At 38.1% G+C, this 19105-nt stretch overlaps 1 protein-coding gene across 2 annotated transcripts in view; it reads right to left on the bottom strand.

The window, feature by feature from the left end:
* The window catches only part of tpk1 (thiamin pyrophosphokinase 1), a 66198-nt gene extending 47463 nt beyond the window's left edge, over window positions 1-18735 (bottom strand). For both annotated transcript variants that reach the window (XM_086151359.1, XM_086151360.1), the window contains exons 1-3: window positions 18656-18735; window positions 16143-16233; window positions 10064-10138 (exon numbers count right to left, since the gene is read on the bottom strand). In XM_086151359.1, coding sequence (XP_086007485.1) covers window positions 10064-10138; window positions 16143-16185 — 118 coding nt within the window. In that variant the 5' untranslated portion in view covers window positions 16186-16233; window positions 18656-18735. The remainder of the gene's footprint in view (window positions 1-10063; window positions 10139-16142; window positions 16234-18655) is intronic.
* Window positions 18736-19105: the final 370 nt, after the last annotated feature.

The following is a 19105-nucleotide window of genomic DNA, read 5'->3' as shown; positions in this document are numbered from 1 at the left end:
AAACAACAATATTGTATGTGTTTTGTTGTTTTTAGGGGATTTAAGAGATTAACGACAAAGGACCTTTAAAAATGACTGCGCTATTGAGTCATATTTTTGATATGATAACACACTCTGTGCACAATTATTAGGCAAGTGATCACTTTGACCATATTATCATTTTATCCATAATTTCCAACTCCAAGCTGTAGAAACTTGAATTCTTACTGGGTTTTATGCATATCTGGTGATGTGTGTTTGTGTAACAAGCGAAGGTGTGACCTAAGGAGATCAACACCCTCTCTCAAGATTTGCATAACTATTAGGCAGATTCTTCTCTTCAGGAAAAATAGACAAAAAAAGTGATTGAAGTGACTCTAAAAAGTCAAAAATTGTAAGAAGTTTTTCCAGCCGGATGCAGCACTCTTGAAATATCTAAGATGTTAGGGCATGATCACAGAACCATCATATGTTTTCTTGCAATAGTCAACAGGGTCGCAAGAAATGTGTTGAAGTACAGATGCAAATTACCTGCCAAAGATTTAAGAAGAATCAAAGATGCTACCAAGAATCCATTATCCTCCAGTGCTGCCATATTCCACAACTGCAACCTACCTAGAGTGTCAAGAAGTACTAAGTGTTCAATTCTCAGAGAAGTGACCAAGGTAAGAAGAACAGCTGGGACTCGACCAAATCTGAACAAGACCCATAAGTTGGAAAATCAACAATGCCCCCCCCCCAAAGGTTTTGTGGACTGATGAGATGAGAGTGACTCTTGACGGTCCAGATGGATGGGCTCGTGGTTGGATCAGTGACGGACACAGAGGTCCAAATCAACTCAGACGCCAGCAAGGTGGAGGTGGGGTACTGGTTTGGGCAGGTGTTATTAAAGATGAGCTAATTGGACCTTTTGAGATTGAAAATGGACTCAAAATCAACTCTCAGACTGGCATGGTCCCCTTCTTCACCTGACTTTAACCCTATTGAGAACTTTAGGGCCCTAAAGCAGGAAATTAACAGTGAATGTAAATAGTACACCTCTCTGAAAACTGTCTGGCCATTCTTACCATAGCAAGAAACTGACTGACTCCGTGAATGGAAGGCTTGTGACAGATAACAAAAAGAAGGGTATATTTGTCACTTGGATTTTTTGTTTTTTTTGTTTTGTTTTGTCTTGGAAATTTCAGAAATGTTTTTGTAAATTTCGCATTTATTATTCTCACTTTAACAGGTGAAAATAAAAGTGATGGGGAAAATCTGTTTCATTTAGTTGCATAATATTTCAGCACACTCATAGTTGCTCCCTAATGGTGTAAATAAAGATCTTTGAGAAAGCCAAAACTTTTACTAAAATGTTCAGGTTTGAGGGTTTAACATTTTGGATTGCCAAGAGCGCTGTAGTTGTACAATAACAAAATGAATCCTCAAAAATACAACATTCCTAATAATTGTGCATGCAGTGTATATACTGTTTGATGAGAATGAGTATTTCATGTAAAACTGGTTTTAAATCATACACAAGGACCAACATAACAATCGAGGTGAAGAGCTTCCTGGATTATTTTTTGCCTAATGATGGACTTGATGAGTCAATTAAATTTCAAGGTAATGTAGTCTGACCCTGCTTTTCATGAACTGCGCTCTAATAAGATAGCAATACAGCGAATGAGCAAAGAAAGAAAACCCATTTGTTGGAAATACAGCTCCAAAATTTTCAGTAACATACCAACCTCGTACGGAGACTAACTAGAAGTCTGGTTACTGGTTCAGTCTCACAAATGCTGGCGAGGACCATGTTGAATTGTATAGGTAGTAATTCCTAGACTGGTCCTGAAACTTCAAGTATTGCAGCAGTGTACATCCATAACTCTGCACACAATTCTTAAACATTGTGCAAAATGATGTATTTCAAGTAGGATTTGCCTGCCTGCTTCTCTTGACTTAGATTATGCTGTACCATGTGATCACTACTGAGCCTTTCAGCTTTTGTTTACTGATCTTATGAAAACTGGTCACCAGTGGATTTTTTTTTTAAAGAGAAAGCTGCAATATCATTTTACTTTTTGGATTAAAAACCGAGATTCACCTCTTGTCATCACAGGGGTTTCTAGATATGGCCAAATGTTCATTTCTGGGTGAACTGTTCCTTTTAAAAGGCAGTGCCATATAAATGTCTATGTAAATGAGTGATGTGTGCATACAGTATTTTTTTTTTGTTTGAGCAAAAGCTGAAGTCCTGTACAATTGATTCTGGATTAAATATATCAAAGAATCTTCACACAGTCAAGAAATTATATGTATATTTTTTTACCAAATGCTACATGTGAGATCAACTTTCCCCATTTACTTCATTGAATTGTGAGTTTGTGTTGTTTAACAGATCAGGTGGCAAAATAGTGAACGATCAAGTAAACTGACAAGTGAGAAACTGACACTTTGGATGAGTGAGAGGGTGTAGACAGAGATAACTTGTTTCTACTTGAGAACATCACACTGAAGACCTGTATGAGTTTCCTTTTGATCAGTGTTATGCTCTTCCAACTCCCATCATTCCTTTCCTCCCTGCTGCTCTACCTCTCTCAGAGGTAATGGACGGGCCCAGGGGAGTCACATCAGAGAACCTGACAGTACTGAGTGTGTGTGGTGTAAGGGTGGAGACCTTGCTTTGGTGCCTCTAGCTGAAAAAACCTCTGGAGAGTGACATGCACCCTGACAGGCTCATGTGCACACCGACATCTGCTTATACCATAAACAACATTAAAAATAAATGGCATATCAAGTGAGTAAAGATAAACTCACTACAAGGGTGTTTACCAGCAGACTTCATAAGAACTATGAATTTCAATTCCAGCACAATCATCGTCCTGTCATAACTTCTTCTGGTCCCATCTGCAAGTCTGCCAAGAGCACAACTAATCAAGACAGCTTTCCCAATATCTGACACACACCCCACAGTATTGCTTGTGGCAATATAGAGATCACCAAAATTGTTGCTCCAGCCTTATTTGAAAAGTAACCTAATCTAAACGAGATGAAATGCCAAAATCTGTCACATCACACCATCATACTGCATCAGGCTGTCAAAGTGCATATGATATGTTCATCTATCTCAAAGTAGTCCCCAATATGTAAAAACTGGCTTGTTTGATTTTTAAAATGAAAAACCTGTTGATCGATCATTGATGTTTGAAACCAAAATGAGTGGAAATCAGAGGTTTAAAATGAAGATCCAATGTCATAGTCAATGAATGACATCTTTATTTTTCAACAAGTTTTGTCAGAATAAACCTCTGGTGATGTGATTTATACAGTACAATATTGATCTGAAAACATTGTCCACACTCTTTGAGTGAATGAAGAATTTATGAATATAGTCCCCTCATATTGCTGCTGTGGAGAGAATCTAAGTAGATGAGTAACAGCATGTGTCTAAACAAATAGAATAATGTGGGGTTTTACATTGCCCAGCAGTCCTGGTGATTTACAGCAGATCAACTTTTATCTTCCCCGAGTTTATCAGTCTGGAAGATATAATTTGACTTTTTTTTTCCAAATATCACTGTTGATTCTATATCACATATACTATAAAATGTGCCTACTTTTCACAGCCTTGTTTAAAAGCCAATTATATATATACATGTAACTTTCTTTCCAAGGCATCGCTTTATTTTTGGTCACTCTTTGATAGCTATAATCACACCTCCCATTTGTTAGTGTATTTGGAGGTCTAAGGTTAAATCCTGTTGAATGATCAAGATGTATTTTCTGCCCTTGATACTTGACTGAAAAGCATTTTTCAAGAGGGAGTTATTTTATCCTTAGAGTATTGGAGATAACTGATCTTCCCACATACTGTAATACTATGTTCCTCCAGTTTTGACCTCCAGCTGAAGCTCTGCTTCAATCTATCTTGTCATTCAGAGACTGGTGTGACTGTGGCATGAAGAAACTCAGCAGTCTCAGAGTCTGAGCCTTTATTTATGAGTCACTGTCAAATGCTCTTCACAAAAAAGGAGCAACTGGGACAAAACATTGAACATCCTATCATGTAGCATTGTGAAGGAGAAGCCTCAACAAACTGACTTACTGAAAATATTCATTTCAGCTTGAGTATGTTGTCATTTTATTTATAAACCAAAACTATTTGTTGGCATTAGAAAGTTAGTCAACTGACATGGATTTGCATCTTCAGATACTAGAATGTAGAATTTAGAAGATGCAACAACTTTCTGGTCATACATCGCATCCCACAGATATCTTCTTCTTTCCTTCTTCTTCTTCCCTTCAGGGGTCGCCACAGTGAATCAACCTTCTCCATTCAACCCTATTCTCTGAATCCTCCTCTCTCACCTTCATATCCTCTCTCACAACGTTCATAAATCTTCTCTTTGGTCTTCCTCGAGAACTCCTGCCTGGCGGCTCCAATTCCAGCATTCGTCTACCAATAAATTCACTATCCCTCCTCTGTACATGACCAGACCATCTCAGTCTGGTGTCTCTGACCTTCTCTCTAAAACATCTAACATGTGCGGTTCCTCTGATAGACTCATTCCTGATCCTATCCATCCTTGTCACTCCCAAAGAGAACCTTAGCATCTTTATCTCTACGACCTCTAGCTCTGCCTCCTGTCTTTTCGTCATTGTAACTGTTTCTTGGCCATGCAGCATCGCTGGTCTCACAACTGCCTTGTACACTTTCCCTTTCATTCTGGCTGATAGTCTACTATCGCTTAATACCCCTGACACTTCTCCACCCATTCCAACCTGCTTGAACCCGTCTCTTCACCTCTTTTCCACACTCTCCGTTGCTCTGGACTGTTGACCCCAAGTACCTGAAATTCTCCAACTTCTTGGTCTCCACTCCCTGTAGCCTCACCGTTCCACTCTAATTCACACCCATATATTCTGTCTTGCTGCGACTAACCTTCATTCACTTCATGCAGCTCATTCCAGAACTTTTCCCTCTCCTAAAACTCACATCCCAGCTGCAGGGCATAGCCATTAACAGCAGTGAGCATCACACCTTCAATTTCCAGTTTCAGACTCATAAGTCTGACATTTTTTTCATGTCCTGAACATTCCTAACAAACTCCTCTTTCAAGATAACTCTTACTCCATTTCTCTTCCTGTAAGTACCATGAAGGTAAAACTTTAAGCCTGCTCCTAAGCTTCTAGCCTTACTACTTTTACACCTGGTCTCCTGGACACACAGTTTATCCACCTTCCTTCTCTGCACCATGTCGACCAACTCTACATTTTCCTATAATAGTCCCAATATTCAAAGTCCCTACTCTCAGTTCCAGTCTCTTGCCTTTCGGCTTCTCGCTTTGCTTCACACGCCTTCCTCCTCTCCTTCTATGATCTACAGTAGCCCAGTTTCCATTGGTACCCTGTAGGTCATTGTTACCAGTGGTGGTCATTGTTAACCAGGGCCTCGACTGATCTGGTATGATCTGGTTATTAGGTTAGATCCAAAAGTTTTACGCCGGATGCCCTTCCTGACGCAAACCTATATGTTATGTGTTATGCAGGCTTGGGACTGGCTCAGGGAGACAGTGGCCCGTGCAGCTATGAGGCTGCATTTGCATCCCATAGATAAGAAGTGTAATATACAGCATGAATGACTACCTTGAGATTAGTTGCAATTTGCTTTATTTTCCTTCACTGCATAATTGCTTGGTTGCCAATGGTAAAGTAATGAACATTAAAGTAGACAAAAGAAAAGCATGAAAAGGAAAGTAAAAGAACCACATGAAACAACAAACACTGAACTGTTTACGACTGTCACCCAAGCACATGTTTCTGTCTATCTAGGGTGAATAATAATCTGGAATTCAAAACTGTGATCCCCCTGATTGTTGGTTCACAGGATCTGTCTTGAACCAATTCTTTCGATTTAAACTTGGGACTGGTCGTGCCTTTGGTAACAGAAATAAGAACAATCATACATATTGGAATGGGTACATTCCTTAAGTAGCTGTTGCCAAGTTCGAACCCAGTAAGAGCTTGTGTGGGGGCTGCTGCACAAAAGATGTTTAATCCTCAGAGTTGGTCAGAGTTATGATCAAGTTATGATCAAGACACTGCAGAGGCCATAGATAAACTGCTATAAAAAGTGACTACTAGAAGGGCTGACATGGCAAATGAGCGCTGAATATTTATGCCTTGTAACCCTGGTTTTAGGCAAATAAAACTATATGGAAGTGAGAGTAAAACCGTTACTGCTGTTGATGGAGGCCGAGGTAAAATGTATTTCAATCCCAATAAAATGTCCACAAAGGGACATCGTTCATGATGAGAAATCTTACCCTAAAAATCCTATGAAAACTATTTAGTCCTTTTGGCAATTACAGTAACTTAGCACCCACATCACATCGGTTTTGAACTAACTCCTAAATTGTGACTACAAGCTATTACTATATATTTTTAAAGAGCACATGGTTAATAATCTTTTGTGTTATGTTGGTTACCTTTCTGTTATTTTTTCTAATCAAGTGGACAGCCAAATTAGTTGTGCATGGATTCAGTTCAAGCTCTGTTTTGATCGAAGAACATGAAGTATCCTAGATTTGTCATTGACTTTTTATACGCACAGATTAATAAGATGGAAAAGAGGAGCTGATAGAAGAAGCTTTATATACATGTATAAAATCTTTGTGCAACTGAATTTGATCAACTATTAAAAGAGCTTTTTCAGTCAATATAGCACACAGAGAATTACTTTTGATGTGTCAACTAAATCTACATTATAATCATATGAAACATATAGTGGGGTGAAAAAGTATTGAGTCATAACAATTGTGCAAGTTCTCCAACTTAAAAAGATGAGGCTTGTAATTGTCATCATAGGTACACTATGAGAGACAATATGAGGGAAAAAAAAACAAAAAACTAGAAAATCACTGATTTTTAAAAATTTGCAAAATACAGTGGAAAATAAGTATTTGATCAAGAACAAAAGTTCATCACAATACTTTGTTATATAACCTTTGTTGGCAAGTCTTCACAAGGTTTTCACACACTGTAGCTGGTATTTTTGCCCATTCTTCCATGCAGATCTCCCCTAGAGCACTGATGTTTTGGGGTTGTCGCTGGGCAACACGGACTTTCAACTCCCTCGAAGATTCTTTAAGGGGTTGAGATCTGGAGATTGGCAAGGCCAATCCAGGACCTCGAAGTGTTTCTTACGAAGCCACTCCTTCGTTGCCCGGGCAGTGTGTTTGGGATGATTGCCATGCTGAAAGATCGAGCCAGGTTTCATCTTCAGTGGCCTTGCTGATGGAAGGAGGTTTTCACTCAAAATCTCTCCTTTACATTGATCGGTCCCTCTGGTCCCTTTGCAGAAAAACAGCCCCACAGCATGATGTTTTCACCCCAATGTTTCACAGTAGGTATGGTGTTATTTGGATGCAATTCAGCATTCCTTCTCCTCCAAACCCAAGTTGACTTTGTAACAGAAAGCCCTATTTTGGTTTCATCTGGCCATAGGACATTCTCCCTATCCTCTTCTGGATCATCCAAATGCTCTCTAAAAAAACTTAGGAGGGGCTTGGACATGCACGTCTGGGACTGCAGGATTTGAGTCCCTGGCGGCGTAGTGCGTTACTGATGGTAGCCTTTGTTACTCTGGTCCAAGCTCTCCGCAGGTCATTCACAAGGTCCCCCTGTGTGGTTCTGGGATTTTGGCTCACCATTATTGTGATCATTTTAACCCCACGGGGTGAGGTCTTGCATGGAGCCCCAGATCGAGGGAGATCATCAGTGGTCTTGTATGGCTTCCATTTTCTAATAATTGCTCCCACAGTCGATTTCTTCAGACCAAGCTGCTTATCTATTGCAGATTCGGTCTTCCCAGCCTGGTGCAGGTCTACAATTATGTTTCTGGTGTCCTATAGCAGCTCTTTTATTGAGGAATTTACCAATTAATTCATTAAAAATCCTACAATGTGATTTCCTGGATTCCTTCAACCCATTCTGTCTCTCATAGTTGAAATGTACCTATGATGAAAATCACTGGCCTCTCTTGTCTTTTTGAAGTATGAGAACATGCACAATTGGTGGCTGACTAAATCCCTTTTTTTGCCTCACTGGACACATAAAAACACATTTCCCCACTAAAAACATTTTCCACATAATTCTGCTCCAATCAATTGTGAGCAGTTCCTTGCAAGGAGCTCACTGACATTTTGATGAAAAAAGAAGCGTTAGAGATTAATACAGGTTAAGATGACACTGTCTGGTTTAAAGGCTCAAAGTCAGATTTCCATATTAAATACATTACAGATAAGTGGTATAACCTGAGCTATGCTGACGAGCAGCATCTCATGCCCTAAGCTCCACTTCTCAAAAATATTTCCCCTTAACTACATATTTTAAATTTTCTTTGTTAAAAGTTTTTAGGGTTTTGGACGTTTGTTCATCTTTGACTCTGACCTTGGGATATTTCTTTTAAAAGATTGCAAATTAAATCTATAGTTTCCAGTGGTATTGATGACAACGTTAAGAATAAGAAAATGTAGGAGACTGCTTTGAACCATTAGCTAACAAAATTATTGCTTCTGTGAAATTGCCCAAGCTTATTTCTTCTCATGTTCAACAATAATAACATCCTTTGAACTGGCACTGACAACTGACTAATTGTTATGGTGGAGTCACTCACAAAGCTGCTCCTTTTTAGCTTGCAAAGAATCAATGAATAACAATGCTCCTTATATCACAGTAAAGACATTGTGTTGTGTTGTTGGTTGTCATGTAAAAAATATATCTCACGATGTCAGTTAAACTATGTTGAGCATGAATGCTAAAAGGCTGGCAGTTACCAATTGAAAGTTGCTCAAGAAGAACAAATATCGAGAAAGACATGGTGAACTATATTAAAAGGGGTCATGGGTCCTGGAAGATCTTACCGTCCGAAGCAGTTTTGTGGAAAAGTTTGGGCTCCTAGTGGACTAAAAAAAGTGATAGGCGTAATTAGGTCAAATGACAGTGTACAGAAAATCCTGGACATTTATTTGTGCATGTGAGAGTTTGAGGGACTGTCTGACATAGAAAGCAGGATATTAGTTGTTAAGTAGCCAGAGTAATGTGGTTTGATGTATGATTTTATTGCGCCACCTGTGACCTGGTCATCCGCCTAAGATTTTTAGATCTAAAAAATAAACACAGTAAAAAGATATTCAAAGGGACACATTGATGCGATAATTCATCAAAGCTACGGATTTTTATGCTGCAGAGAATTAATCAGGGTATATGTACAAGATTCCTGAAGGACCATTACCCAATTTACCTGATCGTGCACCAAAATGACAGAAGTTACTCTGTCACTTTATCTGAGGATTTTGTTATTGATATTGCTACATTATGTCTTGATACTTCTGGTAGATTGCTTTCTTAATCATTTTGAGGTGTTTATTAAATTTAATAAAACATGTGATGCACTCTGGACAATGCAACTGAAACAAAAAAAACAAACAAAAAAAAAGGCCCAAACAAAAAAACTTCAAAACTGATTTATTGAGTTTTGTCACAAAGAATTGTCAAGTGAATGTGCTGCAAACTGAATTTCACTGTTATAGTGACAAGTTAGTTGGGCTGTTGTATCTGCAGCCTCAGAGAAGTGCAGCAACAAAGCACACACCCATTTACTTCATTACATCACTTCAAAATGACAGCATGTGTCTACGTAATAACCATATTAACTTAAAAACCAAAGAATAACAGTGTCTCTGGGCTTAAACTATGTTGCATATGCAGACTGCAAATGCAATGGAAATTTATGTAGTCATTTTTGCTTTGTTTTGAGTGAGGCAAGTGTTCAAGACATGGACAACAAGAGTAATATAAACAAATTTCTCATGCAGAAAGAAAAAAAAAAGACCATCTGTAACTTCCTTAGAACATATCACATCAGGGTGGGGTCATTTTGAGCATTAAAGCAGCTGTTAAGAGTTTGCACAGTGGAGACTACTAAATCTAGAGATTACAAACAACTTGGGAATAGACACTCAATGCAAACCAATGTTGTTGGGGTTTGGGGATTTAAAAAGTGTCTTTCATCTGAACTGGTGATAGGTCAGATATGTACCTTTACTCCAGAGGACTTCCAGGTAGTCGTTATCCAGAGGCTGGTTCAAAAGGATAAGACCGATCTTCCACAATCCTGCAAAAGAGAGGGGGAAAAAATGAAGTGAATCATGAACAGAAGTATCATTCAATTTTCTCATCAAATCTATGTTCACAGAAGACATTTATAAACAAATATCTTCTTCTTCTTTTGGCTTTTCCCTTCAAGGACCCATAGCAAATCGACCTTTTCCATCCAAGCCTATTCTCTGTATCCTCCTCTGTCATTACATCCATAAATGCTCTTTATAAACAAATATCTAAAAGGTAATATTTATGATGCTAAATGTAAAAGGATAAAGTACTGCCTATATGCCCTCATTTAGACCCTCCAAAGCTGGGACAACAGGAGAGAAGAATAAAACATTTCAATATTGTTTGCACCATCAGAAGATAAACTATGTTTACCCACAGATGCAATAATTTTGGAAGGAGAAAGAGATCAATGTGGATTACCCTGCTGTCTGGACTTAAAAGACAGTGGGGAATTTGAATACTGTGACCTTGGTAAAACACCATCTGTGACTACATAAAAACATGACCCTTTAAAAGCAGAAGAAGCAAAATTACTTGTCAGCCCATAGTTCCTTTCTTACATGTCAGTATACCTCCATGTTTCATTGTCAGACTCTCTGTCCCAGGGTGCATCATTTTACTTGCTTTCTTACTCCACCATAAATCTTACCTATAGTGTGTTTTTTATGTTTTCCTGGTATGAATGCAGATCTCTAACCAATTACAGTTCTTAGGAATTGCTTTTTTTCTATCTGCCAGAGATGGAAAAATATGGAAAACAAAGTAAAACTAGAGCTGGTTGAAAAGCCTTGATGGATCACATACTAAAGCACAACTGCTCTTCCCTTTACCTTCACATCTTCATTTCTCTTCCCCTCTCAGGTCTACACTTCTAAATTATTTCTTATGCATTTCTTAAGTTCTTGCCTTTCCCATCAAAGAAAAAATACTTTATGTAAACTTAAACAACCCGTCAGGATCACCCCCAATAATGTAATCTCAATTAAACATTTTGCATAATTAACAAAATGTATCAATTCCATAGTAACATAATATGAAGTAAATGGTCTTCTAGTACCATCTCCCAGCTATATAATGAAGCTAGTTCATAAAAAGTTGCAATACCATAAAAAACAACAAAAGAAATAACAAACACATGTATGTAAATTTGGTCACACCTTATATGCTAAAAATGTAACAAAAACATATTGAAGTTCCAAATTAACATGAAAATTATATCTAAATGATACAAAATTAATATGAATTTACTTTATTATTATATTTTAAAAATCCATATGAAGCTATGAGACCGCTGTAAATCTATGTGGAAAAAAGGGCTCTACAAATTGATTAAAGAATGTGCAATCCTCCTTTCACATCTGTCAAGTATCACTTCCACAGTTTTTTCCTTCTTTTTGCAGGGGTCAAGTTTTCAAAAAAATCTGGTAACTATTACAGACCCTGTTAATTATATTATCAGTTGCAAGAAGAAAATATGATGGCTATGATAATAGTAAAGTGTTGAGAAAACACACAAAAATCTGCCAAGAGCTGAATTAGACCCGATCCCAACATAAATCAAAATTAAAAAGGAGCAATAAAGTATTGGCTTCATAAAAAAATCCAGTGATTTGAAGTGGTCTCTCCCTCATCAGTACAGAGGTTTTCTTTGCCAAGAACTGGGCAAAGAAAAGAGTCCACTATTTAGCAAGTCCGGATGGTTGATTCACTTCCTGGCCCAGATCTGGTTAGATCTGTCCAGTTATATCAAATCAATTATAGTTTGTCTCATTATAGCACGCCAGAAGCAAAATCACCTTTTGAAATTTAAGAATAAGTACATAGTGCATGGGGGGGGCAAACCACGGCCCGTGGGCCACATCCTGCCGGTTGGTCTTTTTAATTCGGCCCACCAAAGATTGGTACAGAATTCATACTTGATGTGGATGACTGAATTGATGAATGTGGGTGCTCAAAAAGGACGTTATTTCTCATTTTCGGAGCTGATTGAGAATTTTTCTGAGTTGAAGGACGCAGATTGGCTTTGTGATTTAGCCTTTATTGTGGACATACTGACACACATGAATGAGTTGGAAATGGAAGCAAACGTCAGAGCCTTCAAAACCAAGCTAGTTTTATTTTCAAAGCAAATGCTAGACAATGTTCAGACAAATGTCAGACAAGTCTGTTATGTACCGTAAAAAAATGCGTTGTTTTTTTTTATATGCGTTGTATCTTGTGCTGACCTGGCCCGTCCGTCAAATTTTAAAGTCAATGCGGCCCCTGAGGCAAAAAGTTTGCCCACTCCTGATATAGTGGAATGCAGTGCTATCTAGTTCCAGAAAGACTATAAACTGTAGAAGCTAACATGACTGATGATTGACAGTGAGCTTGAGCTAGGTGTTTGCAAGTCAATAAGCTGAAGTGGAAGACCTAATCAGCACGTATAAACCCCTACCAACCATAATTACTCTTCAAAGAAAATTGAATTATTCCTTCAAAGACCAACTTTAATGAAATCAGGGTTTATTGAGACAAAAAAAAATGTCATCAAAATAGATAGTTGGTTTATCATTAAAGACAGGACTCGATGGAGGGGTGTAATTTACCCAAATATTTCATTACAATTAAAACAATAAAATCTAGATTCTCCCTTGTACTTGCCCTTAGGTCTTTAGCTGCAGCATCATGAGGAAGAGCAGCATAGAAAAAAACTTTGACCTACATACTGTCAATTTATAAATTATATACAGTTTTTATCCTAAAATTGTACAATGTCCAGTTTTCTCTGCCAGGGCAAAACTGCACTTTATGGACAGCAACTATCAAATGAATTCAATTTTATAGAATGAAAGTACCCTGTCGTTTATAACTTTGTTTTGGGAAGACACTTAATGCTGTTATAAAGTTCACATAACTGGAAGGTCATTTCCCAAAAGAAAGTCAACCCCTGCAGAGAATAGTAAAAAAGGGGTATGAGAGGGTAAAGTGGAGACACAAATGAGGAGCAAAAGAAAGGACACAAGGAGGGGTAGGTGAGGAGGAGGAAGAGGAGGAGTAGATTTGTCAGTCTTGTTTCTTAATTGGCTGGAAGTGTGCAGAGAACAAAAGACTAACTCAACCAGCCGTGGCTTTTCAAAAAAAAACCCTTTGTCACATAAACACTCACCTCAACACACATACACATGCGGGTGCGTAGCCTTTCGGGCGCTCTGTTCAAAGAAATGTCAGCGAGGGATTTTTTAAAAGTGCCAGGCGGCATAAACACACATACACAAACAAAATACAAGCGTACATCCCTAGCACATAGGCAGTGCACAAACAGGAGTATATAACTACATTTTGAAAATTAAAACTCTGCAAACGGGGGATTTTAAAATGCAGCTGAGCTAGAGGCTGTTTTCATATTTTCCAGTGAAACTGTGGAGAAGCATTTCCTCTAAGAGAAACTAAGCAGGCTATAACCTAAGCATATACAGCCAACTTATTTAATGCAGCAGAATATTTCACTACATAGGTATGAGTTAAGGAATTTTGAATGTTTTCAGCTTTTTCCTTTGGTAGCAAGTGACAGATTTATCAACACATTCTATCACCTGGAGGGTGTGGGTGTGCTTGAATTAGATCGCTTCTACAGCCATTCGAGGATTATTTGCTCACACTGGGAAATCTTTAGAATAAATCTTGGATTTGCACTGAGAGTAAACTTGAGACTGTTGCCTGTAATGCTTAGCTAACGCATTTCAGTAAACGCTGGTTTCAGTAGACGCTTCAGAGCTGCTGACAGCTTCCAATCACTCAGTGTGTCTCTTGGCTGATGTTGGCCTTTGTGCTATTGATTTTCCAGCTGTACAAACAGAGAAAATAAACAACAGCTCAACGTTCCCTCCTCTGTACAAATCGCCAACGTGCAAGAATATCAAGTACATACAAGTATATGAACACTAATACAACCCCAATTACAGGGGCCTTTGTAGACTAGCATGTTAATTACAGTGATATTATTCTTCTTGTAACAACAATCTGTCTAGAAAATAAGGGGAAGATAAGAACAAGGAAAAATAAACCATAAATATAGATTATTAAGATAAGCTCACATAAGACAAAACTTTATTGATCCAACATTCGGGAAATTCAAGTGTTGCTGCAGCAGAAGGCACAGTGCCGGAGACCAGGTGGACAAACAAACAAAAATATTTACAAGAACAATTACATCAGTCTTTGCAACAGGGATCTATCTACCTATTAGTGAGTGTTTATAGTGGATATCATGCATATGGTGCTTTACTAACAAGTCACTGTTAAACTTCACACATTATTATACCAGCGATGCACCATAAACAAGGTTGCAATATGACTTTCAAAAAATAATTACCCCTGGATGAAAAATAGAGATTTCTGATTGGACTGAAACCAGGATTTCCATCAAAAAATATTTATTTGGCAGAAAAATATTTGATGAACATGGTTACAATCCTCACGCTGGGGAAACACAAGAGGCAGATAAGAATTAAAGCATTATCTGTAACAGGGTCTCCTTTTCATCTAGTTAGGAACTTTTTTATTCATTCAATGCCCCTCAGTATCTCTGTCCTTGCATTCTTGGATCCATTTTCTAATTTTTTTGTTTTTGTTTGTTTGTTTTGTTTTTGAAACATACTTTTATGTGAATGGAAGTCTTCACCACACGAGGACAACCCATTATACTTCAGTGAAACGCCAGCACAGCTGCTTACAGGATTTCTATTGCAACGCCAGCGATAGCAGGTCAGGGGAGAGGGTGTTAAGCAAGGGCAGCAAATTGTTAAGCAAATTCCAAAAATTCTTTATAAAATAATTCAATAAATGGAACCTGAAACATTGAAGATAGACCCTAATGGAGTGCACTTCATACATGAACAGCATAGGGCATTTTGTTTATAAATCCCGCTAATGAACTACGGTGGGCCAGAGAATGCAAGAAAGAATCGAGAACTTTTCAGAGAGAACGTTATCCTGGTTGATCGATCTGTGTTTGGATAATATTATTCCCCAGCGTCAAAAACCTCAAATCAGAATTGAAATTAGAAAATAATATTGTATCGGTCTTAAGGGGGCTTCTGAAAATTTGGGTAAAATATTCATATATGTAGTGAAACTAGATCACAAAATTCAGTTTCAGAGAAATAATTTGTCTAAGTTAGGCGATATTACAAGACAGACAAGGAGGAAAACAAGTGCTTTCTGTATATACTACAAGCAAACCCCCCTTGACCTTTATAGGTCTGGGTAAAAAGCTGCCTGTAGGCCCACCTCAGCTGTGCCTTCTGAGCACGCTCAAACACAAAGATTACTCAGGAGCTTGCATAAACCTCAACCTGGGATGGATGTGGAAAGGCAGCCATAATCAGTAACCTGCTAAGCCAGTAGGATTTCAAGCCCAACAAACTATGTATGCTTCCTTCTTGCAGTGTTTTTTTTGACAATTACATTAATGTAGTGATGATAATGTGCCTTTTGAAAAGCGGAAAACAGATATAAAAAAAGTTTCCTACTTTCATATCAAATTAATGCCTAAGCGTTCAGTGGGACAAAGTGACAGGAATTTAATTCCAAAGCTTCCATTTACTCTAGGAGTAAAATATCCAAATAATTTAATTGCCTTTAATAGCGGCTATTTATTTCAAAAGCATAAGATTTCAAGAAAACTCATCAAGCCCTTTTGAGGTAGACAGTCATTATGTATACCTGTAAAAGTAAAAACAGTATCACATAGAGAAGATTCTCAGATATAAATACACTGTTATCACCAAATTCCTCTAATTTGTATAATCCCCCAAATCTGCGTGTCACCAGATGATTCAGAAACAACAGAGCAAGGATCACATTGAAAAAGTCTGTGGTTTGACAACATGCATGCATACTTGGTGTGTTTCAATCTGTGTCTATTTCTATTTGTGTTCCTTCACACACAAGCAGACTGCATGTGAATTTGACTGATTGTTTGCCTGTTTGCCCAGGGGAATGAGGGTTTTCAGAGGCAGTACCTGAGGGCAGCAGGCAGTCCAAAGGCGTCAACCCTTCATCCATGGCCACGAGCTGCAGGAGTCTGTCTTCAATCAGCCGACTCACCGGGAACTGAGAAGAAAAGAAGATGTACTGTTGCTATTTTTCCTGCTTCTGTTTTGTTTGTATACACCTCCCCCTTTTAATGTTTTCTTTTTGTAAACAAAGAGCATACATCCATTTTGGGTCACAAACATAAAGCCGATTTTTCTGTATGATGACAACAGAGCTGAAAATTATTCACTATCACTGGTTCTTGAAAAACAACACCAAATTTTAGAATTTAATCAGATTTGAGGTTTTGAGGCTTAGCTGGGAGGTAAAATTCCATTGAGACTTAAAAGTCTATTGATATTAGCTTTAAAAAATCTGAAATTTAAAGTTCAATTCGCTATCAACTAATTTGTCACTCTTTCTCTCGGGAATCATATGTCGACATCATTAAGTATAATGGTGATGTGACATACATTCATTTAGAGAGCCATATTGTCAATAATCTGGACGGTAACCATGGCTGTGAGAGGTCGTTACGGATTTGGAAAGAATGTAGCAATGAAAAGCAAAATGTGATATGCCATAAAATCCACAGACTGCGTACTGATTCAAAGAAAAAAATCTCTTGCAGACATCTCACCTGCCTAGCACAACCCCTTTTCACTCCACAATGAAAAACACTGGAAACAGCCGACTTTTCATTCAAGCATGAAATAGCTACAGCTCTCACAAATTCTTTTCCAAGTCTGGTATGTCTGTATTGGACAGTGAGGATAATTATTTTTAGATGCTACGAGTGGATCTCCAGCACATAAGGTACGGTTTTGTCATCGTATCCATTTGTCTACAGGTAAATGTTCACGTAGCTATCCAGTTTTATAAGAGCTGTTGGTGGAGTTTTTGTGCAACATGTTGTTGGTGTAGCCACGTTGAATTTTGTCTGATTCATTGAGAAATTTTACGGGGATTGAAGTCAGAAGGGAAAATCTATCTTATTCGATAACCAGATGTTGCAAAGGTTTGGTTTGCCCTCAGAAGACATAGGTGATAATGAAATAGAAATCCCTGCATTCTTCACATTCAGTTATACATATGGCACAACTTCAGCAAAATTAGACACTGCATTTAACCCATCATGGATGAACCGTGAGCAGAAGACAGCCACTGAGCAGCATCCAGTTAGGGGGTGAGTTTCTTGCTCAAAAACAATTCAATAGGCTAGGGAGAAACCGGGAATCAAACCAGGAATGCTCGGTTCCAAGAACGGCCACTCTAAACCCCCTGCGCCCAATATGCATTGTGACTTAGGGGAGTGATAAAGTAGAAACCAGGAGGAAAATGGTATCATTAGGCTCTAAAGCAAACACTTAAGTATCCATTCAGTGTTCAGTAAACTGATCCAAAATGGTGCCTTACAAGAATATAAATATTTCATTTCCATTGATTTTCTGAGAATTTGGTTTTGGACATTCATTTGAAAAAAGAGAAAAAAAAAAATAGTGGTCAAACAAGAAAAAATGAAGGTTGCAATTATGCCTGAAAAAAGGTGATTGTCACAAACTATTCATTACAAAGTATTGCATAGATACATCTGTTTGACTGATAATGTTAATAACTGCCCATGGGAGTGCCAGTAATGCCATTGTTGATGTTGCTTTATACAATAATTCAAAGCCGAAAAATTAATTAGACAAAAAAAAAAAAAAACAACTGGGAAACAGGACTACCCTTTGACAAATATAACTCAACAGAATGAACACATATTGATCAACCATCAAAAACAATCATGTTGCAAATATGCAAGTAGTTTACATTGCAAAATCTGTCACTGTTTCACTTTCAAGTGGCATAAAAATCTTCGGGATATTTGAGTCCTGAAAAAAGATAAATACATTGAAATATTCCTTTAAAAAAAGTTTAGGGTAAAGAGTGAATTGGACAAGTTTTACTTCCCTAAATTATCAGATTTATATTCCAATGGTGTCCTTTTACACTCAGTCATACGCAATAAGCTGGTTTATACATGGCACAGGAAAAGTAAAAGACTTGTTTCGCAACAATAACACCAATTTGCGGCGCAACGACTTGAACTAAACGAAAAAAAAATGTGAATAGTTTAATAAAATTAAAATTAAAGTTTAATATGTAGTAGCCAGCAAAAAACACACCGCAGCCCAACCGTGATCGCGCTAGCTTGTCCACTACAGACAGGACGAGAGAAGTAGCCGAGCAAGGGTTTCACAGAACCCTTGGAAAACTGGCTATGAATTTAATGTATTATAAATGCTGTTATCAGGGCATTTAGTGTCAGTTTTCTGGCGCAGTGTGAAACCAGCAGGGAGGCAGAGGTTGCAGGAGTCTTCTCTGCCGATGCTCAAAACAATTTCAAACAGTGTCACTCCAACGGACACACATAAACACAAAAGAAATTCTCCTAATATTGATCTTTCAGAAGCTTTTAGAGGCGGAAAATTCCCCAAAACTGAACAGAAAAACTTACGGATTCATAGAACTTCAAGTCGGGGCTGAAATCAATCAACGAGGTCGCGCTGCACAACGCAGATGAGCTTCGCTGCCGGAAGCAGGAAGAGAAAGGGGCGGAAATAGATAATGGCGCCATCTAGAGGCCCAAAGCGGAAATGCACTGGAGTGTTCGGCCACATTCGCCAGTTTCTGGAGGTTCTTTGACTCGACAACAGTGAGTCTGAAAGCCATTTCTAATACACATACGTGCGATTGATTTTTCAGTGACAAAATAAAAATTTATTTTTCTCATTCTTTACGACAATCGCCCTGATTACTTATCCAGTACCTATATTAAGACAACACAAGGAAATTAACAACATTACATCAACACCCCCCAGCTCCCAAGTAATTGCGCTGTAGATACATGTGAACCTAAAAACCTTCAATGCCAAGATTCTTCAAACTGTGTTAATGCAGTACAAAA

This window comes from Fistularia commersonii, chromosome 8, assembly GCF_037954325.1.
Source record: "Fistularia commersonii isolate RoL2024-O1a breed Wild chromosome 8, RoL_Fcom_v1.0, whole genome shotgun sequence".
Taxonomy (NCBI): Eukaryota; Metazoa; Chordata; class Actinopteri; order Syngnathiformes; family Fistulariidae; genus Fistularia; species Fistularia commersonii.
This window is presented reverse-complemented; position numbering and strand designations above follow the sequence as displayed.